The sequence below is a fragment of the Phalaenopsis equestris genome, unplaced genomic scaffold, assembly GCF_001263595.1.
Source record: "Phalaenopsis equestris unplaced genomic scaffold, ASM126359v1 Scaffold000428, whole genome shotgun sequence".
In the NCBI taxonomy this organism is placed as follows: Eukaryota; Viridiplantae; Streptophyta; class Magnoliopsida; order Asparagales; family Orchidaceae; genus Phalaenopsis; species Phalaenopsis equestris.
This window is the reverse complement of record NW_018164869.1, coordinates 434,423-445,945: the sequence shown is the minus strand read 5'-3', so window position 1 is coordinate 445,945 and position 11,523 is coordinate 434,423. Positions and strand designations below refer to the sequence as shown.

The 11,523-nt window shown below is 31.8% G+C and overlaps 1 protein-coding gene across 1 annotated transcript; it reads right to left on the bottom strand.

Annotated features, from left to right (window-relative positions):
- Positions 1-10,231: 10,231 nt before the first annotated feature.
- Positions 10,232-11,516, bottom strand: LOC110027436 (nodulation-signaling pathway 2 protein-like; the record flags this gene model as incomplete). Its single annotated transcript, XM_020728881.1, has 1 exon — positions 10,232-11,516. A coding segment is annotated over one exon (1,122 nt), but the record flags the coding sequence as incomplete, so codon positions are not given.
- Between the last annotated feature and the right edge of the window lie 7 nt (positions 11,517-11,523).

Sequence of the window (11,523 nt, the reverse complement as noted above, 5' to 3'; positions counted from 1 at the left end):
CAGAGATGTCTTTATCAAATCTCTTCTTCTTCCTGACATTGATTATTCAATGACTAAATAGCCCAAAAAATTATTAATGTATATTTGCATTCATTGATAATGCGTTATAAACTCTTTAAAAATTATATTTCATCACATATAACATTTCTATGAAACAAAATATTCTACTGAAAGCAGTTTTAATGTATACAATAATTCATTTTACTATGTATAAATTGTTATTCAAATGAAGTAATGCGGGGAAGTTAGCTTTTCTATATTGTTTGAGTTTATCAAATGCATTTACGCTTTGACATAGCAGAAAAAAAAATTATGATTTGATGGTCATCATATATTTTTATATGTTGAATACCATTCAGGTGAAACAAAAATATATTCAGATGAAATAAAGATGAGAAATCAACGCGGTCTCAAAGAGTAGTTGGGGAGGATTTATTTAAGATTATTAGTGGCATTCCAAAGATTATTTATTATTTTGAACTATCTTCACATTATTCACCCAATTTTGGCGTTGCTCTTAATTAGATAAAAAAGGTAAATTTTTTGGGATCTACTGCACAGAAAGAGCAATATGATTAAACACAATCTTGATATCATGCGCATAGAGAAAATTTTCTTTGATAATATTTTTAATAATATGATGAATGTTAAGGGCAAAGCTAAGGATAGCATGACTTTCATACTAGAATTGAAAGAGATTTGTTGAAGATGGGAGTGAGATATCCAAAAAAATGAGTAATGGTAAACTTATAAAAACCTAAAGTAAAATATTATCTTACTTTGGTTCAACAAGAAATATATCAACACCCTCTAGTAATCCTAGAAAGTGTGCTATCATCAATATTGTCTAAAATTTTAGCCGAAGAATTTCCACTATATTTAAGAACAACATTAGGGTGAATATAGAAAAATTCTTATGGGTTTTGCTTCTCATCATTTTAGTTTGCTTGGTTTGACAATCCCCCTCTGCAAACTCCAAAGCAGCCCTAATATCAATCTCTGGTAGATTATGAGATGTACCCAAATCTTGATGTGTATCCAACTCAATATTATCCTCATATCTTTTAGCCTTGGTATCCCAAAAATCATCAAAATCCAGTGGTTGAATAATATTCTAACAACCAAAATTTCCTCAACCAGTTTCTCAATCGCTCGGTTTCACCTCCCACTATATGCACATTGTTCACAATCTGACTAACCTACTGTTCAGACTTAGTAGCTGGTGCCAAACTAGGGTCACAATTTTTATTTCTCAACTCAAGTTGAGCCCTGAAACAATTTTCTAGTATATGACCAAATATCTTACGTATATGACAATATTTAAGTTCATACTCCATTTTCACCTTCTGCCAATAACCAATATTCTGAGTGCCCAACCAAACCTCATCATAAAAATGTAGTGTTATATCTCTATCCATCATAAACTTAATAGCAAAAGGCCTGCTAAAAAAGTATGTAGCAAGATCAACTTTCATAAGCTTCCCATAAATAGCCCTGGAGAGTATAAAACCTTTTGATTAAAATAACGAAGTCTTAACCCACAAAAGGTAATCCAAACTGGTATAATAGAATGTTCAGAGAAAGGATCAAAATCCGGAGTCCAATTTAGCACTTTCATTTGTGTACTATTAAAAGATCATGATTTACAAAATAAAAGAGCATAATACTCTTCCCTTTCCAATCTAACCACTACGTGTCAACCAGCAAATGCCCCAACCATCCACAGTCCAAGAAATTTCAGATTTTCAAAAAAGTTTCGAATAATATCCATTTTTAGATGGCCATAATTAAATTTTCCCACAAGAGCAGATTTCAAATCTTCTACTAGTTTGATTGTTTCCCCTTCAGTGAAAATTAAACCCGGATTGCCCCCTTTTATGTTTGCTTTCTTAAGTAGACCTTATACATCAATTTTCTCTTCAAACTCCACATGATTACTCTTAGGAATATTAGGTTAGTGGCATCAAAATTTTTATTCCCTTTTAAAACCTCCATAAAAGAAGGAGCAACCATGAAAAAGGACAAAACTGTAATCTAAAACATTAACAAAATCCAACCACAAAAAGATAATAGCAACACAAAATGACACCAAGTAGTAAAATCGAAAACCCACTGCACGATCAAAGTGAAAAATCATAACAAATATAAGATTCAAAAAGGAGAAGACTATACCAGAGAAAGTGGATCCAAATTTGATCAAAATCACCAAGAGACAAAGTCAAAGAGATTATCATTTTTTAAACCCTAACACATCCAAGGGAAAGCAGTCGCCTCCCATCTGAATATTTTATATTATATCTAAAACACACACACACACACACACGTGCACACACACACACACATATGTACATACATACATACATACATACATATATATATATTTTCATGTTAGATATACATATGAAATTATTTAAGTATGTTTTGCAAGAGATAAATGATATATAAGTGGACAGTTCTGGGCAAATCGATGTCAGTCTAAACCCATCAAGGTTATCCTGTGAAATGTGGATTAATAATTTGCTCAAGTTTGAAGTGATATGGTACAAAGGACAATAGCAGGGGCCAAGTGGAAGTGTCCAAAGTATTTCTTACAAACATGATGCCAATTAGCACAACATGATCATTGTTTAGAAAAATCCTGATAAAAAGTGGCTATGGATTAACTATGTTGCCCTAACTGATGCATGCATATTTATAGCTACTATATTGTGGAAGGAAAAAATATTATTGAAAGATTTGATTGTATAATGTTGACTAAGGGCACAATGTTGGTGCTATTATCGAACACTCCTTCTTGCTATGGGAGGCCACATAGTTTTCTATAACGGGGATGGTAGGTGAAGAAGCTGTTTGAGAAGAAGAAAATATTTTATTATTGAGAAATTTTAATACAGATTAAAAAAAGAAATTAGAGTTTGGTAGGCATTAACTCTATTAATGAAAAGCTTACAATAATCACCAATATTATTAAGAAACTTTAGTGATTTCTTCTTCATATGTAATCATGATCATAATTTAATTGACTGAAATATGTTTTGAGAAAATTTCTTGTACTAGGTAATTTTTATAGATTCTTTGGTAAGGTTTTTTAGCAAAGTATTGATCTATTTGATTTTTTCTTAGTGGATTTGGCATATGAGTTTGCTAAGACATTCTAGAATTCATAATATCTAGTGGAAGGAGTGAGAAATTGGTTGGGCAAAGTTTGAAGATCCAACAAGTGCGCTAAAGATGAGCTAACTGTATTGATAGATCCACATATAGGCTGGACTTGGAGATGTTTTGTCATTACTCATTATTGTTGATGGTGGTAGCTTCCTTAAGACCAAATTTATAATAGATTTTTTTTTTTCTTATTTACATGCACCACATTGGCATTATGAAATGCCTTTTTCTTTTTTTTTTTTAGGTTTCTGCAAATTTTGAATTTTTATATCCTAATGCATTTGTTTGATTAATCGTGTTACTTTACATAGGGTTGGTGTGAAAAGAAATTATGTTATTTTTATATCCTAGTTTTCTCTTATATAAATATGAGAAAATTAATTTTAAACTTAATAATGTTTATGGAATATAATTTTATTCCTTTTATAATAATACTTAAACTTATTTGAAAAACATAATGTTAATTTGTGTATTCATTTAAATGCCTGTAAATAATTACTTAAAAAAAATACTTATATTTTTATTTTTAGTGACAAAATAAATAATTTTATATGGAGTGTTTAAAAAATTAAAACTTTTATACATGTTGAAATTTTGGGTTTTTTGGGGTGGGGGAAGGATGGTTGAAGCATGGAAGACTTAAGTAAGCTGGCCTAAGAGTAGTGTAAGTGTGTTTTGTATAGTGTGGATCATAATGTAAGGTCTAGAGAGTGTGTGAGTGAGTGAGTGATCATAATATAAATCTGAGACTGAAAAGTTGGCTTGGTTGGTTTATACAAGGATAAGGAAAAATAAAATAAGAACTCAAATCAACTTAAAGATCACTACGAATTAGGTTATATTATCTTTTAATCTTTTATTTATTTAAATTTCTTGTAAACTTTGAATCCTGTGGTGAAATTAAAGTGTTTTGCTATGTATTTTTAAAACCATACTAGGCTAAGTTTTTCTTCTCCTATAAATTGATATTTTATAAATTGAATGTTGTCATTAAGAGTTTAATTATATCATAAAGCCAAAGCTTATTTGTGTTTTTATCTATCTTCATTTTGATATTAAGTGGTGGCCCCACTTATATTTAAAACTTAACTAGTATAGATTTAAGTTTTCAAAGATTTTAATATTACACAAAGAGGTATTATAACTAGGGTTCTAAGAAATAGATATATTGCAATTGAATTAACAACCACATAGGAAAATTTAAAAAAATAAAATTTTGAAATCACTAAATGTAAAAATATCGCCTTAAGGCTTTTAAAATTAAGATTTTTATGGCAACGATAGAGGCTTTATCTCATATATTTTTTTGATTCTCGACTATTCTCAGGTGTTTGACTTTATAAGCTAAAAATTCACAGGTTTTTTTATCTATTTTTTAAATTAGTTAATTTTAAGAAAAAGTTAAAATAAACTTTTCATCAAATTCTAATTTTGAATAAAAGATAGGCTTCATGAGCTAGTGCTTAACTCAATTTATAATCTTCCATTAATCCTTATGGGAACTATTTGGGACAATTCATTATATAACTTGTGCGACACATGCACTTGTGTTTGCTCGTGCACAGAAGGGTTAACTTTTGAAGTTGAGTGGTTTAGTTTAAACTTAATATTTCTTATGATTTTGAGCTTAAAGCTTAATTAAGTTCGAACATTTTTTAATTGGTTATTAATCTTTTGATTATGTGGGTGAAACAACCACTTTGATTTTGATTGAGGTTGATATGAGATTCCCTAAGGCATTAAGAGGAGATTAGGGTTATGTAAGGGGATTTAAGGTACTTTTAATGAATTTATATTTAATTAAAGTTTAAAGTTGATATTAGAAGGAAAATTTAAAATAGTACTTAAAAAACACCAAAATTTATAAGAATATTTTTTGAGTTTAAATACCATTAGCGAAACGATGCCGAAAATTTAAGATATTTTTAAATTAACATGATTTTTTAAAAATTTAATGATTTTCTTAATTCTAAAAATAATTTTAGATATAGATTAATTTAAAAATTGTAAAAATTATAAAGTGGTTCCCAACACTCCTGTAATAAGTTCACATCATTTGAGGTTCAATTAAAATTTTCTATTATTTAATTTAGGTTTATATTATTTAATGTTTTTTAAAATTATAGAAAATATTTTAATTTTAATTTTAAAATGTTCTCTTAATTTTAAAGGTTAAGTGGATTTCATAATTCTTATATATTTAGGCTATATCATATGTAATTTCAAAGTTATAGTTGGATTAATGGGTATATTATATTTAAGGATTAATTATGTATTATTGCTTAATTTTCCCTTAGGTCAAAGCTATTGACTTTTAAATGAACTAAAAAATTCATAGAAATTTTGATTAATGTCACAAACCAATAGGAAAAATTACCATGATTAAATTTAGTTTAATTTAATTTTTTTTGAAAATGTCTTAGTCTTCAATTTACATTTAAATAATTAAAAGTTCAAATTAATTTAATAATTAATGCAATTTTATAAGGAGGTTGAAAATGACGTTTATTTTTATATTAAAATAACTATTTAATTACATTTATCCCATTAAAAAATCATAATTATTTTTATTTCCAATAAATCTATTATAAATTTTCCAAAATTTAATGTAATTATTTGAATTTATAATTCTAGAAAATTATTTAATGGTTGCAATGTTTAATTTTGAATTTTAACAAATTCTAATTATTTTTGTGATTTTGATGATTTTTACTGTTATGGTTTAATTATTATTATTTTTCCTTATTTTCTATTTTATATTAAAATAATATAGAATACTTTTTAACTCCTAATAATTTAAGTGGATTACATTATTAGGGAAGTCTAATGGCCATTAAGATGATTTGGAAGTTGTTTTGGGAGATTATGCTTATTTTATTTATTGTTTTATTATATTACTAATTAATTAATTCCTATGAATTATGATTGAAATTTCTTAATCCCACTAAACTTAACTTGATGAATTCCTGATAATTTCACTTAAGGTCAAAAGTAACTTTAGACAAAATACTTGGTAAGTTATAGATAGATTAAGAATAATTATAACATTTAGTTTGTTAGTTAAATTAAGGTTTAATTAAATATAAATTAATTGGATCAATATCCAATTAGTTATAAAAATTAAAAGCATATCCTTATCTCAGAGAAATGTCCAATATCCATCAAATGATCAAAGATATTCTTTATTTTAGGTAGAAGGGGCAAATGGTGAGGGAGAGAGTTTATTCTTGCTCATAGAGGTTCGACAAAGCTTCTAGTGTGAGAGAGTCAAGTTCCAATTGATTGGATCAAACTTCTATCCAAATTAAGCTCGATAAGAGAGCTTTGATCAAACTGTATAATTGGAGGGTGAGCTCTTAGAGAATGAAGGAACCCTCTTTGAAGCTTGAAGAAGGCTTCGGGAATGAAAGGTTATGTTGTGGAGGATGGTTTTGATTGAATTCCCTTACTGCACCCCTTCCCATAATTCAATGATAATGTGCAGACTTTGCATGTAGTAAAAGTGACAATCATGCCTTTAAACAAGTCCAATTGAGCATTATACCCCTGAGAGATTTGAGCATTAGAAAAGCTGTGGACGTGATGTGCTTGTTAAAGAGATTTCCACCTTTCAACAAAGCCAAAGAAGAGAGCTCAGTCACCTTTCTTTGACGGTAGAGACTACTCAGATATTAAAAAAATTAGCAGAGTTTTAGTCTATCCTATGTTGAGTTTTTTTTTTTAAATAAAGATTTATTTTTGTTCAAATTTATATTTTAATGACACGTGATTATAAAAATATCTAGAAGATGATGATTGATCCCGTAGCAAAAAGTAGCATAGTGCCTCAAAATCTAAACCTTATTAACAAGAGAAATTTGATGATGATGAGTTTATATTGAAAGTGTAGTTCTTATATACACAAAATTTTAAAATATTGAGGAAAAAATGGAGATATGCACTTGAAGCAAAGGAGTAACTAACAAATACATGTACTTTATAATGAGATTCAAGTTGTTTATAAGTTGAGGTACAAATGAAAGCATGTTTATCATAAAAGTTTGGATTGTTCTTGAAGAGATCTAGAGAGCCTTTCAAATGAAAGAAAGAGGTGGGGTCTAATGGAAAGCAAACAATTTATGAGGAAAAATGTTGTGGCAAAATTTCAAGTATAATAGTAGTGTGGGATGGATGCATTAGATAATAGAGAGAATAATAAATCGGTTTTGAGAACATTTTGATGATTTTTTTTTTTCAATATCTAATACATTTTAGCATGTGTAATATACTATCTTATATAATATGTCATTTGGTGGGGAAGAATTTAGCAAGATATTGACACTTCAAGTTTAGCAAATTATAAGTTGATTTATGATTAAAGTATTTTTTTAAACCTTTGGATTTAAAGCTATTAAGCGGTTATAAAAATGAAAAATTTAGCTTAAGTTAATAGTACTATATGTCTTTTTTATCATTGCTGACAAAAAAGACATAATATCTGAAACCAACATAAGATTGCATAAGCAAAATCCACAAATCTGAGAAAAATTATAATAAGAAATTGGGAAAACACAATAGTTGAAGTAGAGATTGTAAGTTTATGAATTTTATTCCATTACTAGAAAAATTTTTATTCCATTACTAGAAAAATAATGAAAGATTGATGATAATGGATAAGATAAGAGTAAATAAACTTTGATGTGATCCGCCAAATAATTAAAAATTAACCTATGCCTTAATCTATGATGTCACTTGGATGTAGTAGTTATGAAATTAGAAAATGTGATAAGTGGTGGTGACTAGAGTTTGGGCACCTATACATACATACTTTAGTCATATTCAAAATGATCACCCTTATGTGAAGTTTTGCCACATAAAAAAACAATGGGTAATACCATTCTTATGAACGACGATTTGCTTGATTCTCCTTACCTTAGATGCTAATGCTATGTTTTTATATATATATATATATATATATATATATTCATGTTAGACATATATACATATGACATTATTTAATTAAGTTTTGCAAGTGATAGAGAATATATTATTGGATAGTTATGGGCAAATTGATGCAAATCTAAAACCATCAAGGTTATCATATGGATTGTGGATCAATAATTTGCTCAAGTTTGATGTCGTACATTACGAAGCACCATGCTAGATGCTAAGTGGGAGTGTCCAAAGTATTTTTAGCAAACATGATGCCAATTAGCAATATTTGATTGTTGTTTAGAAAAATCCTGATAAAAAGTGGCTATGGCTTAGTTATGTGGCCTTAAATGATACATGCATAGTAAAAGCTACGACATGGGTGAGGAGATAAGGATTATTGAAGGATTTGGTTGTATAATATTGAATTGGGCACAATGTTGATGTTTTTATCATTCACTCCTACTTGTTACGAGAGGCTACCTAGTTTGTTATAATGGGGAGTGTAGGTGGAGATGAATAAGAAACATTTCATTATTTAGCAATATTAGAACATATCAGCAAAATAAATAAGTGTTTGGCAGACATTAAATTTATTAATGAAAAGCTTACAATCATTACCAATATTATTTCAAATGTTTAGTGATTTCTTCTTCTTACATAAGCCTATTCATAAATAAGTTGACTTAAGCATGTTTTAAAAAATGTGTTGTACTAAGTGATTGTTCGAGACTCTTTGGTAAGGTTTTTTAGCCAATTATTGATGTAGTTGATATTCTCTCATTGGGTTTGGCATATGTGTTGGCTAAGATATTCTACACTTCATGATATCTAGAGAAATGAGTAAGAAATATGACGAGTGTTGGAAGATACCAACAAGGGTGCCAAACATGTGCTAATTGTATTGATAGATCCACATGTTGGTTGGATTTGGAGATTTTTTGTCATTACTCATTAGTAGTGATGGTGGTGGCTTCATAAAGATCAATCTTATAATTGAGTTTTTCTTTGTTTACATCTATCATGTTAGCATTATGAAATGCCTATTTATTTATTTATTTATTTATTTTTTTGCGAATCTCTGTAAATTTAGAATTTTAAATCCGAATGCATCTAATTGGTTATGTTATTTACATAGGACTAGTGAGAAAGAAGTTATGTTATTTTTATATCCTAATTTTCTCATATATATATATATATATGTATATATATATATATATATATAAACAAAAAACTATTCATTCATTCATTAAATATAGGTATTTCATACAGAGAGTCTAATATATAGGAGATATAGTAAATCTCCCTTTAAAAACAACTTAAGCTTAGGTGGAGGAGATTTCTAAACAAGAACTGGTTGGGTCTGAAGAGCAAGCTTGGAGAGCCATTCAGCTGGTGCATTACCCTCCCTTGGCATCAACTTCCACTAAATTGAGAAGGATTTAACTAGGCTGAAAGTCTGCCTGAAATGGTGAATGATGATCAAGTGAGGTCAATTCCTCCACAAAATTTGAGAATCCATTTCCACAATTAGATGATGACAATAAATCGGCTTGGCAATAGAGAGAGCAGTAACCAGTGTTTCAACTTCAGCTTGAATAGGAGACAGAGCAAAAGTTGGCACAGAAAAAATCATTCTGACTCACCCATGAATCCTCGCTAAATCATCCTTCCAACTACCATCAAGTTTAACTCTCAACCATCCCCTGGCAGGCATCCTCCAGTAGACAAGCTAAGGAAGATAATCAGTTTGATAAGAAGAGGCAACTTATTTGAAAACATAATATTAATCTATGAACTTATTTGATTGCTTGTAGATAAGTATTTAAAAAAAAAAAAGATATTTTTTTTTTATTTTTAGTAACAAAACAAACTATTTTTTACGTAGTGTTGAACAAATTGTAAATTTTGAAATGAACATTTGAACAAATTGTAAATTTTGAAATGAACATTTGTTAGCCACGACAAATTAAACGATAAATTTAATTCGAGTCATTTTAAAAAAATACAATTTACAATTAAATACAGCCCCCAAAGAATCCACATCATGAACTCAACCCCTAAATCACATCTAATTATTAGGTGCGGAGAGCGCACGCATCCGATCACAACAGCACATCGCTCTGTGATTGGAGAGAGCGCACGCAGCGTGCTCTGTGTGGGCTCTCCGCATGCGATAATTGCTCCTAAATCACAAATGGCTAAACCCTTGTCTCGGTTCTCCAATTCGGAAAATTTCAGAAGGAGAAACAATTGATCTCTTCAACCGAAACCAAAACACGATCCTCTCCTCTGCCAATTAATGGCGGCGAAGCCGTTTACTCTGGCGGCGGCGGAACAGCCCAAACAGAAGCCGACAATAGCCGGCATGACTTCCAGCACAGCGCGAGCTTATTCATCTCCTCCCTCTCCACGCAGTACCCGCCATTGAATAAACCAAGCAGCAACTGCGCCTGACAAACGTTAAAAAAACTCAACCCCACTCTCTGAAATCCCACCGCCGCCATCCATTCCCCACACCTCTCCGCCACCCCCTCCCTCCCCTCCTTCCTTCCATACGCCCTCATCACCGCCGCAGCAATCCTCGGCTTCAAAATCACCCTCTCCACCATCTCCCTCACCCTCGCCTGCATCGGATACCCTGCTTCTAACGACTCCCATATAGCCATATAACGCTCCAACTCATCCCTGAATTCTCCCACAAGCCCCTTCTCCTCCCTTGCTTCAACCGAGCCGCTTTCCTCTTCGATAACGGTCAGAACTCGAGCGCCGAGCGCCGCCGCTCCTGTTAAGAAGGAGGCCAGCGATGCCGCGGAACAGAGTTGCGCGGGGTGCAGAACGCAGTTTGCCACCAAAGCTTCTCCTTTTACTATCTTCACCGCCGCCGGAGTAAAAATCTTCGTTTGATCCAGTCGGGCGATGCGAAAACTGAACGGCTGACCGATTGTTGCAGCAAAAGCTGAGAGCCTCCTCCCGACCTCCTGCGACGCGGATGCAGATCCCTTCGTCCCGTTGGAAATCGCCGTGATTCTCAGATGCGGAGCTGCGGTGTTGGGATTAGAACTCAGCGCTTGCATGAAGGAAGCCCATTGCACCCCTTCCCCAATATCGTAATCCAGAACGTGAATGCGGCGTTCGCCGGCGATGGCTTCGAGAATGGCTTGGTTTGCGGTGAGGTGTCCGAAGCTGGCGCAGGGGGACATGTCGTGAAAGGATTTGGAGGCGGTGAGGACTTCGCTGGCGGAGTAATGAAGCTGATGGGGGTTGTCGAGGAGAGCGAGCAGAGCGTCGGTGAAGTGTGCGGAGAGACGTTGTATGCCGGAGGAGGTGAAGGATTGATCTGTGGGGACTAACTCCTTGAGCCGAGCCAATATCACCCTTGCAAGATGAGGGCTTTTCTGGTCGCCAGAGAGAGCCTCGGCAGGTGCCATGAGGAGGTGGGTTAGC